General features: G+C 40.7%; 1 protein-coding gene across 1 annotated transcript; it reads left to right on the forward strand.

The window, feature by feature from the left end:
- The first annotated feature begins 6,347 nt into the window (after positions 1–6,347).
- Positions 6,348–19,470, forward strand: LOC136883368 (general odorant-binding protein 57c). The gene is made up of 7 exons (XM_067155638.1): positions 6,348–6,420; positions 11,069–11,126; positions 14,177–14,208; positions 17,229–17,264; positions 17,708–17,825; positions 19,072–19,146; positions 19,354–19,470. The coding sequence occupies exons 1-7, from the start codon at positions 6,364–6,366 to the stop codon at positions 19,377–19,379; spliced, it is 402 nt and encodes a 133-aa protein (XP_067011739.1). The 5' UTR covers positions 6,348–6,363; the 3' UTR covers positions 19,380–19,470.
- Positions 19,471–20,314: the final 844 nt, after the last annotated feature.

A 20,314-nucleotide genomic window follows, 5' to 3' on the forward strand; every position in this document is an offset into this window, starting at 1 on the left:
CTTCGCCTGAGCATTACAAAATATCAACCCAACACACGCAATGAAAATTGGTAGGGACAAACAATAATCTAACTACAACATTGATACAAAATATTCACAGACCTGTGATCGTAGCCATCGTCCTGGATTCTGGCTGCATCTAACCAGCAAACCTCGTTTATTTAGCCTTCCATGGCTAAATTTACCATCATCTTCTCATACATGCAGCTTAAATTACACAACACTTTCCAACGCACTTTCAAACGTTTAGCAGGCGACGAACACTCTGCTCATATGAAGACATCTACTGCGTTCGTACGACCGCTGCTTCCTTTCACCCTACTTAAAAGTCCAGGTGTTCCAACAGATAAGAAACCAGACCCTGTAGCTCACATCCAGACTCTAACAAATATTATACGCACGCACTGAATACAATGAGAAACTCAATTACTTATTCACCCAAATATCTAAACCTTCAAAGTTCCCATTAGCGGCAGCTCAGAAAATGTCTATCATCTTCCATTCTAACACATATTTGAACCATAGATACGACATATAATAAGTTATTTGGAGACCAAATTTTCACACTTTTCTGCTGACGAGTGACGCGAGCTCCGCTGCTCCAATAACCAGACAGAGACTGTGTAATGTTCGAAGGGAGATTTCTTTTATACCCTATGGGATGACACTACTCACACCATGAAGCTTGGTTGTGTAATCTGCTAATTCCGCATCCAATAGACCAATTTTCCTGAAATTTGTTCCATAACTTCGGACAGACTTACGATTTCTTACGGTGTTAATTTCATATTTTTACCATACTCGCAACAGGCGAAATAAATTATTTCTGCCCGGGCGTTTCGCGGGGTTTCTTCATCCATCGACCTTGACACGTGTCGTTAGTTCGGGAGCCGGGCGCAAATTCTTCTCTAGGCTTAACTGCATTCATTTTTACCCTGGGGGTTCTGTCTTCCCATAGGGTTTAAGAATAATTTAGATTCTTTATTTCTGGATTTACTGTGTTGCCAAAATCTCTCGTTACGAAGAATTCCTTGAATTTGAAAAATTGTTGAATATTCGAAGTCCACCGATGTGTTCCGGCGTTTCACGAGTTCGCAGCTTGCTTGACGCGGGGAGCTCGCTCCCACGAAACAAAGAGGCTCTTGAAATTCAAAACATGGCTGCTCTCAATAAAGTAGTTTGTAGCTGAAATAAATATTGGGAAAATAAAAAATTATTTTCTTATCGTAGAATTATGGGTTCACTAGTTGGCGTCTTACAGAGACTTATATGCCCTCTCCTTTACATCCTTACTAAAAACCCTAAATACCCTCATAACCATGAGCATAGATCTGTACCCTTTATTTACAATCCCATTTATGTGATTACCCCAATGAAGATCTTCTCTTATATTACACGTAGGTACACTCTACCCTGGTTCCCTTTCCACCACACACTTTTCCCACACGTCTAAGAATGGAATCCCCCATAAGCAGAGCCTAAGCCTTAACCCTACCCATCTACTTTGATCCCCTCCCCTGATGTTCAGCCCAGTCTTTCCTGACGGCTGCAGAAGCTGTTGTCGTGACCCTAGAGATAACAACAGGCTGAGGACTTGGGTCCAGAATTCTGGGAGCGTATAGTCAGATCGGCAAAGTTTGAATATTAATTATATTCTAAACCCAAGAATGTTCACATACATATATAAACAAGATAAATATACAAATATATTACAAAATACTCTGACACCACTTAAATCTCAATCTTCTCTCAAACTTCAGATCTTTCTGACTGTCTTTAAGTCCTTATATTACACACAAGAATAAATATATGCACTGATTGAATACTTAACTACGGAGTAGAATTAAAGCTCGTCCAGTTGAGGTCTTCTCTCTTCTTTTCTTCTGCGCTGAAGTCCCTGGAACCCGTAGCTTTCGCGGCGAGGTAACACTCACCCGATTACGAGTGCTTTACTGGTTTGTATTGATGATTATATTCCAACAGCTAATTGACTACTGGTGTGGAAAACCTTGTGATCGTTCACTGATGAACCACACCTACTTTAAGAGACTAGTGTCCCTTTAACTTGCTAACAGTTTTCAGCTACTCATTCGCGGCTCTACTCAAATTATACCAGCACACTAACAGTTCTCTCGGCGATAGAGTCTACAGTTAAAAAGCCACCTTCAAGAGCTGACCGTCAAAGCCTCTTGTCTGAGCGATGAAAGTCAAAAGCCCTGTTGTTTACGTGTTTACGTGTTACGTGTTTTCCTATTCTTTACAGAAAAATTCACTGAGTAACACAACCTCCACTGGCCACTCGTACACGTCACAGCGTCACTGTCCTCTGATTGGTTCCTTAGTACGAAACCACCTAGTCACGTTACGATTACATGTGATGTTCCAGAACAATTTGGAAGCTGTTCTTATGCCTCTTACAAGTGACTTCGTATATTTCCAAAGAAAATGCGTATCTACTTACACAATGTTTCACAATATTAAGACACAGAACTCTTGGCTTACGAACAACTTCTACGCTACATCGAATGTTCCCAATCCTTCTTTGGATTATTCTGTCATTTCTATTATTATTATTATTATTATTATTATTATTGTCACTATCATTTATGAATTATGAATTATAGATATATACAAACTCTCCTGTAATTTCCCTTCATATACAATACAATCAGCCATTTCAATCATTAAAATGATGTGGCCTCTTTAAGTCGTGGGTATAGGTAGGCCTTCAACAGTCTTCTCCAAGTAGAACGGTCTTGGGCAGATCTCATCCAAGTGGTACCAGCGATCTTCTTGATATCTTTGTCCCATCTGTCCGGTGGTCTTCCTCTAGGCCTTCGATGTTCTCTCGGACTCCACTCCAGCACTAGTTTTGTCCATCTATCATCATTTCTTCGTGCAACATGGCCAGCCCACTGCCATTTTAAGGAGCGTACTCTCTCTAAGATGTCTTTAACCTTTGTAACAGACCGGATGTCATCAGCTCTTTTCCTATCTTTCTTTGTATAGCCTAGCATTGACCTTTCCATGGCTCTCTGCGCGGTCCGAAGTTTCCCTTTTGTGAATTCGTTCATATATACATGTGTTTATATGCCCGCTAATTTTCAAATCACAGGCTTTATACCCTGGAGGTCGCGGATTCGATTCCCGTTCGAGTCCGTTCGCTCACTCATTGATACGCGGAAGGCGTGTCGTGAACCGCCGTACACGACACTGCTTTCTCCTCCATTTTCTCCCTCTCATGACCCTGTTCCAACTGTTTTTTCCTAAACTCTAGTCTACTGTTCCCTTCCGTACCTTCTCCTTTCCTCGTAATTCTTCCCTCCTCTGTAACAGTTCCTGTTCCTCATCCTCCCTTTGCTACTCTACCTGCAGTGACTCATACCGATTTCTCACCGTTTCCTGTCCTGAAATCTGCTTCCGAATAGAGTCGTTAGCTTGCAATTTACTTCCCCTTAATTAGTTAGCCCACCTGTCTTCTACAACTTACCACTTCCCTTCCCATCTCTGTACATTGTTTGATGGAGCACCTCCTGTGCTCATTGAGAATAGTAAGTATCCCCCTAAAACTCTCCAAATCCTCCCTCATACTTTTTAATACCCGCTCGCACCTGTAGTCCGTACAGCTGCATTCCTTAGCCAGTCTTTACTCTTCTTTAGGTAAATATTACAAATCAGGAAAGAAAAAAAGACTAACTTTTTCTGGGAATTGAAAAGGAACAAAGGAAGGAAATGTTGTCTTGGATATTACACAAGGATCACACGACAATAAAGTAACTACATGACAATAATATTTAGGCGTGTTATATTATTATTTTATCCTACTACGCCCTATAGGGACTGCCAGGCCAAAGCGGTAAAAGCGTGCTTGGTTCAGCCGGAAGGACGTGGGTTCGATTCGCCGTCAGAAAGTCGAAACATTTACGAAACGAGATTTCCACTTCCGGAGGTGCACATGGACCAGAGGTTCACTCAGCCTACACCAAAAATGAGTACCAGTTAATTTCTGGGGGCAAAGGCGGCCAGGCGTAGAACTAACCACTCTACCTCATCATGTGCCGAGGTTACGGATAGGAGGAGCCTTTACCTTCCACCCCTCCACGGGCCTTCATGGCCTGTACGTAAATAACTCTGGTACTACGCCCTATGCCGTCAATTACTGAATACGGATAAGAATGCAGTAAGGTACTACTGTGTGTGATAAAATAACTACATCCCAATTCTAAACTGCACGTGAGAGTGTCTTCATTTCAACAAACAAATAATAGAAATGGAGTTAGATTATTGCAGCTTGTGAATTACTATCATTATTTTTCCTACAAATCGGGATGGAAATTATAACCTCCCTTAAACACAAAATTAAAAAGCGGATGTCTAAAATAATTTGTCAGTAACTTCTCTCTAATTTATGCGGTACACTTGAAATCCAAATATCGGGATATAGGAACTGGATGGTTATTTTCAACTCCGCCCTGACAATGGTATATTGGAATGATAGGTGCAGAAATAATTACCAACAATAGATAGACAGTCAACTGTGATGTCAGTGAAATACTGTGCATTCTCTTGAATTCTTTATTAACAAAATTTACAAGACTATAGTATTATTTATATCAAGAAATTATCGTCTTCATTGCAGATGCTATGGCGCTAGTTAGGCCTACTGCTTACGAAATCCCGTGTCTAGTGCTTATTAGGTATGTTGACTATTCAGACCGAAGGATGGTGTGATCCTCAACCACTCCACCAATAACTGAGCGTCAATGAAGAGGCATAATAGGGAAACAAGGAACGAGGTTGTTTCCCGTTGCTTTCCTCGCCGATCCAGAAGATACTGTTACATACCGTTCTACCAAGCCCACTGAACTGCTCCCACAAACCGACCCCATGAGTGACATAGCAGGGACAGGCAGCTTTACTAGCATCGCTCATACCTCAGGCAGTTTCTTATTGTCAAAGCCAACGATGAGTCTGAGACCGGAAAATGAAAGTAACAAAATTGTTCTGGCACACACCAAAAGACATAATGAACTGTAAACACGAGTACCAAGGCCTATACGAACATACTGTGGAAGTTTTAACTCCGTGTAACAAATGGTCTCTATAAGTATTCTACCAACAACACTATGGATATTTAAACCAAAAATAATGGAATATTATTTCCTATTTACCCAACCGTCCGCCTCTGTAGTGTAGTGGTTATTGTGATTAGCTGCCACTCCCAGAGGCCGGGTTCGATTCCCACCTCAGCCATCCTCCTAGTGATTTTCCGTGGTTTCCCAGTTCTTCTCCTTGGCAAATACCGGAATGGTACCTAACTTAAGGCCACGGCCGCTTCCTTCCCTCTTCCTTGTCTATCTCTTCCAATTTTCTCATCCCCTACAAGGCCCTGTTGAGCATAACAGGTGGGTCTTCCGCCTGCCCAGTTGTATCCCCGACCCAAAGTCTCACGCTCCAGGAAACTGCGCTTGAGGCGGTAGAGATGCGATCCCTCATACTGCACTGCAGGGGAAAACCAACCCTGGACGGTAAAAAAGGATTAAGAAAGAAAGAAAGAAAGAAAGAAAGAAAGAAAAATTTCCCCAACCGAGATACGATGCAAAGTAAAACTAATCTGTCGAACACAAATGGAACTACTCAACGCAAAATTTAAAAAAGGTCACTGAACTTCATTACTGCAAACACTAAAACATCAATATTTATAACACTAATTGGATTACACACACACACACACACACACACACACACACACACACACATACATACACACACACACACAACTACGCATCTTCTAATAGGTTGTAACTATCCTTTTCATAGAATACACACCATCCTTTCTTACCCTAAAGCTCACCTGAAGTCACGACCACACAGCTCCTGGGCAAAGAGAGGGCGTCATCCTCTAAGTTACCCCTGAAAGAGCTATAAACAAATAATGTCAAATTTATTCCAAACTGAAATAAAAATTAATTCGTGCTGTTTTAATTTTCAGCTACAACCACCAAAAATTTTGGTTGTGAATCTTACAGTCCGTAACTATAACACTGAACCCCACCAACACGATGCTATTATAGTTCATGAAAGGACGCGTGCCAGACCCTAATTAGGGCAGCATCCGGGTATCATTACGATATATATTTTTTAGGTGCTTGTACAAACATAATCTACACCATGAGCTCCGTGTAATAGGGCATGTCGTTATTTCAGATCGAATTAATGTTTTCACAAGAAATGATCAGGGTTTTTCAAATTACGGGATATCCTGTCCTGATGACGTTCATGTTTCTCTCCTCCTCCGATATAAATCTGCCCCACTGTGCCCAGTCCTCACATCAAAGTCCATCGCCTGCAGCAGAGACAACCATGAAGACCTCCACAGCTCTCGTGTTCCTGGCCCTTGTAGCCGCCTGTCTGGCTGAGGTGAGTCCTACTGGGGTTTAAACTACAACTAGGTAACCATACCCAATTAATGCGGCGCGGGGACTACTGGTAGCCTTATTCACACCCTTCAGAGTCCAGTGATGCCATATGGCAACCTGTTATCCCTGAATGTTATCATCGGTTACAATTCCATGTCATTTCATGGCAGTTTACCTTACGTTGTTTGCTGATGGCTAGGAACACAGGAGACACACATCAAGTGAACAATCCAAAATACCTGAAATATCTGAAGAGATATCTTCCCAGTATCGACTCGGTTAACTTATAAGTCTTAGGCTCCTCAGTCTGCTCAAATTATTTTTGATTTAATCTCAGGTGATGTATCCAAGCTTCGCCACGGAATTCAGCATTGTATACAGAGCGCCACGTGATGTAGTGAACACATTGTGAGTAAGATATTATTAAATTGTATATTGTTACCGCAGGAACAAGAAGGGGAGGTCGCTTCTGATGTGAAGATCGGCTTAGGGAGTTTTCATTATAATGGCAGTCACAATCGAGTTGAAGAGATTTTATTGTAATGGCAGGCCATCTTACTTACAGCCGGTCACAATCGAGTTATGGACTTTTCATTGTAATGCCAGGCTACCTTGCCTACTGCCAATCATAATAGAGTTGGGGAGTTTTTATTGCAATGGCAGTCCGCCTTGCCTACTGCCAGTCACAATCGAGTTAAGAAGTTTTCATTATGAGGGCAGGTACCCTCGATTACAGCCGATCACAATCAAGCTGGGGAGTTTTCATTGTAATGGCTGGTCTCCTTGCCTCGTGCCATTCACAATCGATTTGGAGAGTTTTCATTATATTGACAGACACTCACTCTCCGGCTGACGTTTTTATCCTCAAAAAGACCGTCTCTGTAGCTTTCCAAAAGTCTTTGGACATAATATTTGTCTTTCCTCTTTGTTTCCCTTGTTTTCTTACTGCTCATTTATTATACGAGTAATTTTCGTCATCAAAACAATTCCATTTGCGTCTATACGTGATCTATCAACGACAATAACTCTTATCAATAGGACGTATGGATTAAAGCTTTTAATGAAAATCCACAGCCTGATTTCAGTTATTCGACGGGGTCAGGAATGAATGAAGCCCCCATCAGCGGGAAGTACAGGAATTGTGCGGGCTGCCGAAGCCTGTAGCAACTCTTCTAATGACTGACAGATGGGATGAAATTATATTGGAGTGTTGCTGGAATGAAAGATGACGGGGAAAAACGGAATACCCGGAGGTAAACCCGCCCCCTCTTCCGCTTTGTCCAGCACAAATTTCATATGGAGTGACCGGGATTTGAACGACAGAAATTAGCGGTGAGTGGCCGGCGCGCTGCCGCCTGAGCTACGGAGGCTCCTTAAGGGGTTTAATACGTATCAAAAATTTAGTTCCCAGAATGAGACCGTAATTTGCACAATATCATCGATTGCAAGTGTTAAAATTTGTCATGCTCTTTACACCTTATCAATCGTGAAATCACCAGCGTTTCGCCCCAGTGTAGCAGTGGGCTCATCAGATGGATTGCTACACCTTTCCAACACGCTGGCGGTTAGTGCGCCGTTGAGACACAACTGGTACTACTGCTAAAAATGTTTTCATTCCTCCTCTGATGGCGACGGCGGGCCTCCTAGACGGTAAGGCCGTCTCTCGGGCAAGGAGATTTGTATCGGAAAAGATGTGGGGAAAATGTGAGGGGATTGGTGGCCGTGGCCTATACACGGCATTCGCCTTAGTGCAGGAGAGTGTAAAACCACGGGAAACCATTCTCAGGACAGCCCACGGTGTGGAGCCGCCCCCCCCCCCCTTCGTCTGCTCGTTTGGTCGGTCCGAGTGCAGAGCCGTCGAACTACGGACCAGCCATGGCCACCTGTAGCCCGAAGCTCACTCTGCCATCGCCGACCCTGTTGAGACACCAATCTAAGCCTCCTAGGTAGGACGATGCAATGACAGTGCACTAGGGGAAGCATGTCCCCCAAATGTATAAATGCCTGCTTTTGGCCTTTATATCAATAATTAAGTTCCCAGAAAGAAATCATAATTTAATGTCATCGATAGGTTAAATGTTTTAACTTAATTATTAAGATGTAAAATATCATGATGTTTGCTAGGTGAAGTCTCGTCTTTCAAATGTCAGTATTTTACTATTAGATGCACAACCAGACACACTACACGTACGTCCTATATTGTAAAGTAGATCTGAACTACACCAACACATTATAATAATAATAATTATCATAATTAAATAATTTTAAACCACGTAACTCAATTCATAATACTTCAGTGGGTTCACATTGCCTAGCAATTCTCAATAAAATAAAGCTGCTTAACTACAATACTATAGTAGTATTTATTTATCGTATATCTTTCGGTGCCAGAGGACATGTGCAGCCCTAAGGCAGACCCTCTGGCGAGGATGGGTGGCATTTGCTTTGAGCTGTATGGTGGAGAGTGTTGTGTGAGTTGGAGGAATGTCGGAGATAGTACAAGCACCCAACCACCGAGCCAGGGGAAATAATCATTTAAAGGGAAAATCTTCGTCGTGGTCGGGAATCGGACCCGGGGACCTCTCAACCGAAGGAGACTATGCTGATCAAGGAGCCAGACACTAAACTACTGCTTCTCGGATATATCATCACTTGAAAACACCAACGAACACATTTAATAATGTTGAAATAACAACAACATGTTACCAAACAATCACTCTAAACATTGAAGCACCAAGACTGTGACGTCATCCCTGTGGAGCTGTACGGTGTAGAGGCCGGAACTACCTGTCGAGTAGGCCATGCCCTAGCACGATCAGAGACATCCTGAAACGGGGTGACTTCCGGTATGGTGCTCATCCTCTAGCCAAGAGCACAAGTGCACCATTCCCACTCCTTGGTTTCGAAATCGCGCTGTATTGACGCTCATTTTTCTCGCTGTTATTGCCCTCGGAAGTAATTCAGTAATAATGCTATTTGCTTTACGTCCTACTAACTACCTTTACAGCCTTCAGAAACGCCGAGGTGACGGAATTTAGTCCCGCAAGAGTTCTTTTAAGTTCCAGTAAATCTACCGACACGAGGCTAACGTATTTGAGCACCTCCAAATACCACCGGACTGAGCAAGGATCGAACCTGCCATGTTGGGGTCAGATGGCCAGAGTCTCAACCGTCTCAGCCACACAGCCCGGCGAAGGAAGTTCAAAGCAGTATTCAGAAGGCAGTGATGAATTCGCAGTCGCTTGGCTCTAATTTATCCAGTTTCCAGTTTATGTTTTGTCTGGAATCGTCAGCTGTCTTCTTATTTCTAAGACGAATATTATTTAAATTATTTTACACTGGTATAGAAAAGTTTTATAATCATTTTTCTCCTTTTCAGCATCATTGCAGTCATTTTATCATGTATTTTATTACAGTCCTTTATTTCTATGATGAATTAATTTTATTTCGTTAGGTTAGTCTTGGTTATGTTACCAGTATCGGCCGATATGGAAAAGGAAGGGAGAACGAGAACGCATTTGAAAGTGAAATGCTCACTGACTTAGATTACTTCTGGGCGAAACAGGATAATTTCTAGGAATAGGGAACTCGAGCTGGTCACCTCTTAACTGTGAAAAGGTCGCCACCGTTTCTTTCTCTGTGTTCATCATCCTCAAGATGTTATAGGTATACGATAAGATCACGGCAAGTTTGATGCACGTAATACAGAAATTACTCGTGATGTTATGTGGCGTACGTAGGCCTTAAAGCCTCCGTTAACTACTTAACGGCTCGCTTACGACCGGTTAACTTTTAACAGCCGTAAAACGTCTCAAATTTCAAAACCGGGCTTGATGCAACAGAAATTCAACTTAACCGTGGTAAGCTTTCCATTTTACCACGGTTAACTCGTAACAGCGGTTGAGGCACCCGGGAATGAGTATCCGTTGTTTCAACACAGTTACAGCGTTGTCCCTGTTATTTCCTTCAGTGTATGGGGCAATGATACTTCAGGATACTAAGCATGATTCGATATAGCCGGCATCATACAGCATCGCAATTTCCTGTTCGATACTGCGACTGGACGAAGCCATACTCCGCTTTGTCTAGGCCAAATGTGCACACGAACATACAGCAAACACACTTCTAATGTGTGCAAGCTTTCTGTCCTTCCGTGTTATTGATCTCGTCAACCGGACCAGTAGCTACGGGGTCTGGGTCGCTTGCATTCGGGAGACAGTGGGTTTGAAACCTACCGTCACCGGCAGCCTTGGAGATGGTTCTGCGTGGTTTCCCATTTTCATACCCAGCAAATGCTGGGGATGTACTTTAATTGAAACTGTGGTCGCATCCTTACCTCTCCTAGGCCTTTCCTTTCACATCGTCGCGATAAGACCTATCTGTGTCGGTGAGACGTAAAACAAATTGTAGTTAAAGTTCTCTTCAGAATGGAATAGATCTTATAACATGATGTGTCTCTGTGTTGTAATAATTTATTGGCTTCCCGTGATCTATACATTCTGAACACGACAGGACAATCAGATGTGACTTTATTTTTGTTTCAGTCTTAACGGTCAGCATTATACTCGTATTATTAATATTATTATTACTAATAATGGTAAGGCAATATTCTATGTTTCTACTTATAACTGGTTGTATTTTAATTGCAGACGAATCACGAAGAAGCAGCAGAGAAATGCATGACAGAAGTCGGAGCTGCTGACAATGGTACGTCTTTAGTTAATTAGTAACTTATAAGAGATTTTGAACATGTTTTAGGTTTTCTGAGAATGATACTATATAATATATTAAAAAGTTTACTGAAAACAGTTTTGTCCAGTCCGTCCAGCCATTCTACTGGACTGATTTGCTTACTTGTTTTTTATGCTCTTTAGAATTACTTGCAGGCGATTCGTCAGACATTGACAGGTCTCTGCGTTAAGTCAAATTTGAGTAATCATAAAATCAAATCACTAAATGGCCACTCCAGTAATTGCAGGCGAAGGCTTACCCTATCCCGCATTACATTCTGTGCTTAGCAGGTTGCTAAGCGACTAACGCTTTCAGTAATATTCTGATATATTTGAATTTCATCCTTAATGTGATTGCATGCACCCATCTTTGTTTACTGTCCATCAAGCCAGATAGTACACACTTCCTCTGAACATGGAAGAATATATTATCTGCTAGGTACTACTTGTTTCTCGGATCTTCGCCCGGTTTTAAATATATTCACCAAATTGAACATTGTGTTATAGGCGTAAATAGTGATCAGAGTAATTTAAAGTTACTTTTAGCTACTGTTAATGAAGCGGTGGTACACTGTTACTAGCAAATGGTTGCAAGGAGACTTTTAAAAAAAGGACCTAACATTTCTTATCACGGTTAAGTTAATATTTACCTAAATTAACCGGTGGCTTCGTGGACATTCACAAACTATGATGATGCAAGCGGTTGATATGTTTTATAAAGTCGTTGTCAGGTGTCTGTAGAATACGTACAATAACGTGTAATTTACTTTATTGGTTACAGTTCCAGTTTCCCTGTTGTCGAGACAAGGAAAAGGCAATGGGTAGTTACATTAAAAATGGAGAAATTTTTGCCTTGGAAAGCATTCAATATTATGCTCTAAGCATATTTCATCGGAATGTTTTGATAATGAAATATTTAATATTGGACTTAAACTGAACCCAAATTCAGTGCCACCAGTTTTTAATTTCCACCCCACTTTTTACCAGCAGGATGTTTTCTTTTCTTCAGATGTTACCTTCTATTTGTAGGTCTACTTCAAATGTGACATGTGCATTAGCATAGAATGGGCTTTAAACTAAGCCTAATTTAGTAGGTTTAGTTTAGTTCAGTAATGTTTTATTTTAACCGGAAAAATTAAGGCCTTCAGGCTTTCTCTTCCATGCAAGCAGGTACTGAAACATATGTATATTATATCGTATTACATTACAATAATTATACAAAAATACTATAGAAATGATGAGTGATGAAATTAAGTCGGAAGTGGAGTTACCTGTAATGCTTTTTATGCATCCCCTTTGTTATTATGAGTATTATTTTGTTGTTGAAGCAGCATATTTTCAAATACCCCTGCTTCATATACAGATGGGTACCGGTACTGTAATCAGACTGATCTGCAATTGGCACCAGTGTATTGTGAATTTTTCCTACTTATGACAAGTCAAAATTTGTTATAACCTGTTATTCTTCTGTGCTTGAGAGTTCATTTTTGTTGCCATCTGTTGGTGGTGAATGGTTCGCTGAAATATGATACTCGTGGTTTTTTTTTCCATAATGTTCTTGTAGGCTATATGTCACTCATTGTGTCTTGTGCATGGGCATTGCTTTGATGTAGGCCTCTTTCAGTCAAAAGTACACCAAGATGGTAAATACAATATTTTACAGCTGTTTGTGAAAGTTATGAAGGGTTTATTTTAGATGTCAGTCGCATTAATATTTAAAATGATTCTACATTTTTATGTACAAATTTCAACGGTTACATTTAACTATTAATCAAAATATGATGCGGTAATTTGAAACAGTTGTGTGTCCCTTACATTATAATAAATAATTAACATCAAACAATTATAGTTTACCCGCGGGGACATAATACGTACGAAAATATGGTCATAATGATATAACCTATCGTAGATTCCTTTCGGTTTGAAGGATTTCCATCTAAAATAGCCATTTCTTGGCCTTTTCGAATGTTACTGACTGACTGACTGAGAGTTCTCCTTATAACCTCTCAAAACCTACTTCGAACTAACTCTTGATCAGCTGATCGTGATTTTGACTTCACACTGCAACATGGACGACATGGCGCTAAGCGCGCTCCATGTGTATTAATGCTCTAAGGATGATTTATTTTCGCCATTATACGCACCTTGAGAATATTGATGGCCATAACATTTTGTGCTAAATCAGCGACCATTTTGTTGAACGTAGATCTTGATAGGTGGGGCTATCTTGTTACATTACGTGGAAATGTTGTGTGCTGGATCAGCTGCCATATTGTCGGACGTACATCTTGATATGGGGGGCTATCTTGTGACATGACGTAGGAATGTTTTGTGCTGGATTAGCTGCCATATTGTTGAACGTAGATCTTGATAGGTGGGGTTATCTTGTGACATGACGTGGGAATGTTGTGTGCTGGATCAGCCGCCATATTGTTGGACGTAGATCTTGATAGGCGGGGCTATTTTGTGACATGACATGGGAATGTTGTGTGCTGGATCAGCTGCCATATTGTTGGACGTAGATCTTGACAAGTGAGGCTATCTTGTGACATGTCATGGGAATGTTGTGTGCTGGATCAGCTGCCATATTGTTAGACGTAGATCATGATACTACATATTTCTTTCGATTTATGGGACCCCTTTATCTCCCCTGTGGATAGAGTTAAATGATGCATTATCTGTGCCTCATACATGTCGTAAGAGGCTACTAACAGTGGAACAACAAAAGTATCTGTACGTGTTCTCTAGTCTTCTAAGCCCAAAATATATCCATTATTCTATTTTTCCGTGTACTAGAAAAATTTACATATATTTATATGCCAATGAGGAAACCCTGGACTGAGGTTGCAAACAGTATATTATTGACTCAGGACTTAATGGGTTAACTTCTTGCTTCATGATCTTCCCATACCTTAAATATCCAGTTGTAGTTTCCGATGAATCATTACTTAAGACTAGTGTATTTTGTTGGCATAAAGCGCAATGTGCATTAATTATTTATAACTAATTATTCTATTTCCTTTACAGAGGAACTGAAGAATGACGAAAGTAAACGTAAGGTAAGTAGATCTTTAAAATATTATATACAGAGTGGTCGGAATGGATCAAGCACAAATGATAGCATGTTAAAGGGAATGATAAAGGAAGTAGATGGGACCAGAGAGAACCAGACAGGTACGACTCACACGTAGTAAGAAATTGCGAAAAGTTGTCGCTAGTGCAATGGGGCTTACTTAATCCTTGGAGGTCAAAGGTCATGGGTTCAATACATGATTACCTGGAGCTATACGTATATACAGAGGTCATTAATTGCCATGCAGTGCAGCTGATATTTCAATATGACGCAATCAGAACACCCCAGCACTCACATCTTCGTCACAAGTAGTCATAGAGCTTGCTTCGCTTTCCTAGTGTAACTAGCAGAGGCATACAGAAGAGGCGTATTGATGATAGAGTCATACACCTTGTCCTTAAATTTGATAAGCATGTGTCTGCTACATGACTCCACTATTTCGTCCAAATGACGTTAATGTGTTGTTTAACGTTAGCATCTGTCATGGCGACTTTGGTGATAAAGGATCCTATATACTTCAATTTCCTTGTCTTCGTCCATCTTGTTCGGGATCTGCAATGTTACAGCACATTTACTCACTCTTATACTTTGACTGATTCTCATCCCATTTGATGCTAGTGCTGTTCGCCATCTCTCCACACTTCTCGACTTGTAGACCTTTTCTCGACTCTGTAATCCGCCTACAGCATGGTCCAAGACAGCGCTGACCGGAACTTTAATGGCAAGTAATGACAGTGTTGAACAGTAATGGTCCGAGCACCGCTCCTTGACGCACTCCCAGTTCAGTAGAGAATCTTTAGGTCCACTTCGGTCTTTAGTTACTGGATGACGATACATGTTCTGAACGATCCTGACATATATCTCAGGGTATTTCTGCTCTCGAAGGTTCGCCCAAACAATAAGCCCAAGGGCGCGTCATAGGATTTCACCAGATCTGTAAAATCTATGTAAAGAACTTTTCGTAAGTCGTGGTATTCTTCACACAGTATTCTGAGTGCACCACTGGTCAAAAATCTGTGCATGAATTCAAATGGATTTCGATGGATATTAATGTAAATGCCAATGTAACTAACTACGATACATTTCCATATTCTTGGGGTGTATGTGAAGAAGTTTGACACTCGATCATGTCTACAATATCTTACCCATTTTTGTAAACGGGTAGCAGAAAAAGTTCACGTAACTGATCCGGCTTAGGATTTCTGGCAAGGATTTTTAATATAGAAAGGCAAACTTTCTCGTCCTTCTACTCCCGATACTTCCCATGGATCGAAAGGAATGTTGTCATGTCCTTCTGCACTATCACATTCAATTCCTGAAATGGTCTTTTGAACGTTCTTTCGAGTGACTTCAAACACAGATGCCTCGATCGGAGCCTGTACAACAGCTGGAAACTGTTCATTCAGCAGTTCGCTGAAGTCATTAACGGCTTCATCATCGCCAAGCATATTTCCGTTGTTGTCTTGGATGCATGTGTTAACAACTCTGCCCCGAGCAACGACCTTAAAGAGTTCACTTACCTCTTCCGCCATTTTCATATAACTGCTGCTGTGCTTCTTGTTTAGCGCACTTCTTGGTCACATTATAATCATGTCTCTTTTCCTCTTCCTACCAGGCCTGCAAAGTAAATGTCCTGCCATCGACATTTCTTGAAAATCATCTCTCGATGACCTTCTTACCGATCCTCGGCTTTCTCTTTCACACACTAAGAAATAGTCTTTATTTTTTGCCATTCCACATACGTTTTAGACTCTCCTTGTTACTCATTTCCATGTTCTTAGCGAGATACGCTTTGAGACATTCAGTGAAAGTGTTAGCTGACTCAGCCTGCTTACACTTGAATCATTTGATCTCTTCCACTGGAACAACAGATCCTGTCTTCAGAGGATATTTCCGACGTACCTCGCCTACAAGAAACATTCAACGCCTTGCAGAACTTCTAATGATCTACCATCCCGAATTAGAGGACTTAAGATATTTTGTATTTTCATAAAGGAAGAAAGAAAGTACTTAGTTGAACAGTATTTATTTTAAAGCCTATAATATTTGTAGTTCAGATCTTTAGGCAGGGTAAGGTGCTAGCCCACTCTTCCACAATGTAGCTAGAGTAACATAACTTCTGGGTAGTTCTAGCAGGCCGGGCTTCTAAGGTTTATGCAAATTTCATAGCCAAACTGTTGTCCGGGCTAGTATACTTGTTACTCCTTTCAGTAAGTTTGCAATCTAACTTATAAATACCTAACCAACTGAACACTAATCTCAACATAGCTTAGTGTAAATTACTCTCTTACGGTAGACTAGGGAATTACGTAGAACAGTAAATTATATCATGTGTAATTACTATTTGCCTTAAACGTATATGTACTGTAAATGTTTTCTTTGTCTGTGGTTAATATTATCTCGGAATTCATCACCACTAGTGCAAAGGACGGTCCCTTTTTCTAGAAGCCTAGTTAGTTCATTGGGATGTTCTGAAAATAAATAAATAAATAAATAAATAAATAAATAAATAAATAAATAAATAAATAAATAAATAAATAAATAAATAAATAAATAAATAAATAAATAAATAAATATTGGCATGGCCGTCTGTAATATTCATAATTTACGAACTGATTTTCAAGGGGTCACACTGAAAGTTAAGAATAATGAGTAATTAGTAGTTCGCGAAGATCATGTGATGTGATTTAGTTGAAGGTGAAAGCTGACTTAATTTTATTTACTGATTCTAGTACGTGATAAAAACTGTCAAAGTTTGCTTTTAAATATTTATTTATAATAACTCAAATTTCTAGTATTGTTCGTATGTGCATTAGCCTATTGAAAGTCATGCAGAAACGGGTTGTTGGTTATAAATTTATAAAAATAACGAATCACTAGTTGCGATTTCGTGATCACTGCCAGGCTGCAGACAGTAAGTCACGTGTATTTACTGATCGGTTTTTAAATGTTTGGTTATTTTTCTTGTATATATCTAATAATTAATGCTTTTCATTATTTCCACAGTGCTTCATGAAGTGCGTACTGGAGTCTGCTGAAGTGGTGAGTAACACTGGAATACTTCATTCTTTATCCCATAACTTCAGATTAGATTTCATTGCGGGTGGTGATTATTGTATTAGGAGAAACAAAGCTCCCTTCTCACCAACCAGAGGGAGACACCGTCGGGGTGCTTCTTAAATATGTGAGTGCAGATTCTTGTTCTATTTCCTCACCTGAGAGAGTGTATTTGCTGTATTTTCTTCCTCATGATTACTCTTCCTTCTGTTAATTTTCATAGCAGGGTTTTCACACGATCTGCTCGATTTTTCCAGCATAATATTCATCATTTTCTCAGTTACTGCAAGGAAATTTTTAAGGTCTCCTTGTTCCTGCCTTCACTCGTTATCTACAAGACATGTCAGATATCACTCCCACTGTGGTGCTTGCTCTCACATGACTGCACAGGTCTTGCAGAGCCTTCACATATATTTTACATTTTCCAGATGGACGCAGACGGAACACCAAATTCTGAAAATGCCGAGAAGCTTGTCTCAGAGACCATTTCTGACGAGAGCAAACAGCAGGAAGTCATGAATGCCTTCAAACAATGCGCCGATAAAAGTAAGTGACCTCTACGGTGTCTTGGGGCATAGATTTTTCTTTTAATGTTTGATTTCTTTTCTGTCCCACACTGGGCGTCCATTAACTCTTATAGGCTCGCCACAAAACGAAACGCAACGCTAATATTTCCATATCCATTAATGATATCACCATTGTTGTAGAGAAGAACTCCTTAAAATAAAATTTGACACCAAGTCTGTTGAGCGACTAGTCTGCATAGCTCAGGTGATATCGCGTCATCCTCTCACCGCTGGGTTCCGTGGTTCAAATCCCGGTCACTCTATCTGACATTTGTGCTGGACAAAGCGGAAGTAGGACAGCTTTCTGTCCGGGTACTGCGGTTTTCCCTGTTATTTTTTATTCCAGCAAGACTCTCCAATATCATTTCAATTCACCTGTCAGTTATTAATCATTGCCCAGGCGAAATGCGACAGGCTTCAGCAGCCGGCACAGTTCCTATGCTCACCGGTAGATGGGGCTTCCTTCATTCCATTTCTGACTCGGTTGGAATTGGAAACAGACATTTTTTATTCAACGAATCACGACCATATTATCCAGGGCCTCTTCTGATCGTCGCGCTGTGTTGTGGTGGTCGCGAGGGAAGTTACTTATTCGCTGCCCTCTGCCGACATTTTCCACGTTGCTTGAAGCTTATGGTCGACAGGAGACTTCCAGATGGTTTTCCCTAATGAAAGCCAATTAAACTTGGCTTTTCTGTTGAAGACTCATTAATATAAAAAAAGCTTTAATCCACAAATAAGCATATTTATTTGTTTAATAACATGGCAATGTTCATCAGCAAGTAACATTTTGACATATACTGTATTTGTACAACATTTCTCAGAACAGGGAGTCATTAATTTCCCGGGAGAAATAGCTCAGTCTCGGCTCAGTCCGGTGGTATTTGCCAGTCTCCAGTCGTTAGAATTGCTCCCACATATAAGAACTCCCGTGGGACAAAATGCTGGCACTTCGGCGTCTCCGGAAACTGTAAAAGTAGTTAGTTAGACCTCTAACCAATAACATTTATTATTATCAGCGGTTTGGGTCACATAGCTGTCAGCTTGCATTTGGGAGATAGCGGGTTTGAGCCCCACTGAAATCCACTGTCGCTACCTTCTCACTCCTAGCACTTTGCTATCCCATGGTCGCCATAAGACCTAGTTTTGTCGTTGGGACGTTATTTAAATTGTAAAAGATAATATATTATTGTTATTAATTGGAAATATTCACCTTGTTCCCACAGCCAACGAGAGCCAGGAGACAGATCCCTGTGAGAAAGGCGCCGTTATGTTCGGCTGCCTGATGGAGAACAAGGAAAGTAAGTTCAATAACATTTAATTCTCATTTGTGATACTCTTAGAGGGTTCACCACATGACAGCTGACACAGAGTTCAATAGTTTGCTAAGACAAAATTATATTTTAATAGTTTGATTTATTTTCAAGTTATTTTGTCGTGTATCCACAGTTTTCATGAATACTCAGATATCGAATGTATTGTAATGTGTTTCTTTTCTTCATTTCCAGTACAAGAAATGATGCAGAGTTCATAAGACAAGTGAAGGAAACCCCATCAGCCAGAGAAATTTCTAGTAGATGAACTGTAATTCTGTGACGAGAGAAACAATAAACTGAGTTACTGTACGTTGCTGTTTTGAGTACCAGACATTTAAAACCCAAATAACGCTTACTGTCTTATCGTTCTTCAGCTCATCCATCTTGGTTGTGCTTCGTTGCACTTTATTTTATTATTTTCTACATATTTCTTCTACCACGTTCGCCCCTGATTCATCTGATGACCCTTCTGTTACTTTCCACGTAACGGGAACATCGTAATTGGAACTTAGATGGTGTCGTTAGCTAACGCCGTGGATGGTAGTGCGAGCCATCTGATGGCGAATGAGCGTACCACTTACTATGAGAAGCATTCTGCAATTTAAATCCCGCATTATTTCAGAAGTCTTCCTCGTGGACAGTCGAGCGTGGAGCAAGGTTCTCTGCGAAACGTCAAGAATTTTACCTTGATTACTTAGCACGGGACAAGTGCGAAATCTTGTACCGTGTCTACAATATTTCCTTTTCCTAGAAGACTTACCACTATTAAGCAACGAAATTAAAACAATTTTGTAAAGTATTATAGGAGCATAATAATAAAGACTGCTGGCACAGAGGTAGATCAAAAAATTTAGGGTGGTCAAGAAATACCACTGTTGTAAAATTTTCTGTTTATACGTACTAACTACTGTACACCCCTTGATGTAATAAAGCAATTCGCCTATAGACCGAAACAATCCCTCCCATCCCCTTCTTACTCCACATCCTTAACCCCCTCCTCAATCCTGTACTTCCTCTTTAACCCCCCCACCCCCCAGCATCTCTTGGTCAGAGGGCGTAACTCTCTAGGTGGCCCGCCCCAGCCCTTTAGGGTGGCGAATTAAAACTTCCGTAGATAGATAGAGGTAGATGTCAAGGCTCAAATCTGGAAAGC

The sequence above is a fragment of the Anabrus simplex genome, chromosome 11 (assembly GCF_040414725.1).
Source record: "Anabrus simplex isolate iqAnaSimp1 chromosome 11, ASM4041472v1, whole genome shotgun sequence".
Taxonomy (NCBI): Eukaryota; Metazoa; Arthropoda; class Insecta; order Orthoptera; family Tettigoniidae; genus Anabrus; species Anabrus simplex.

Bases quoted from the DNA above. Each gene is read 5' to 3' on its own strand.
- LOC136883368 (XM_067155638.1), top strand. From the start codon at position 6,364: ATGAAGACCTCCACAGCTCTCGTGTTCCTGGCCCTTGTAGCCGCCTGT. The intron at 14,209-17,228 runs GTAAGTAGATCT...TTATTTCCACAG, and splicing joins ATGACGAAAGTAAACGTAAG to TGCTTCATGAAGTGCGTACT. The intron at 17,826-19,071 runs GTAAGTGACCTC...TTGTTCCCACAG, and splicing joins CAAACAATGCGCCGATAAAA to CCAACGAGAGCCAGGAGACA.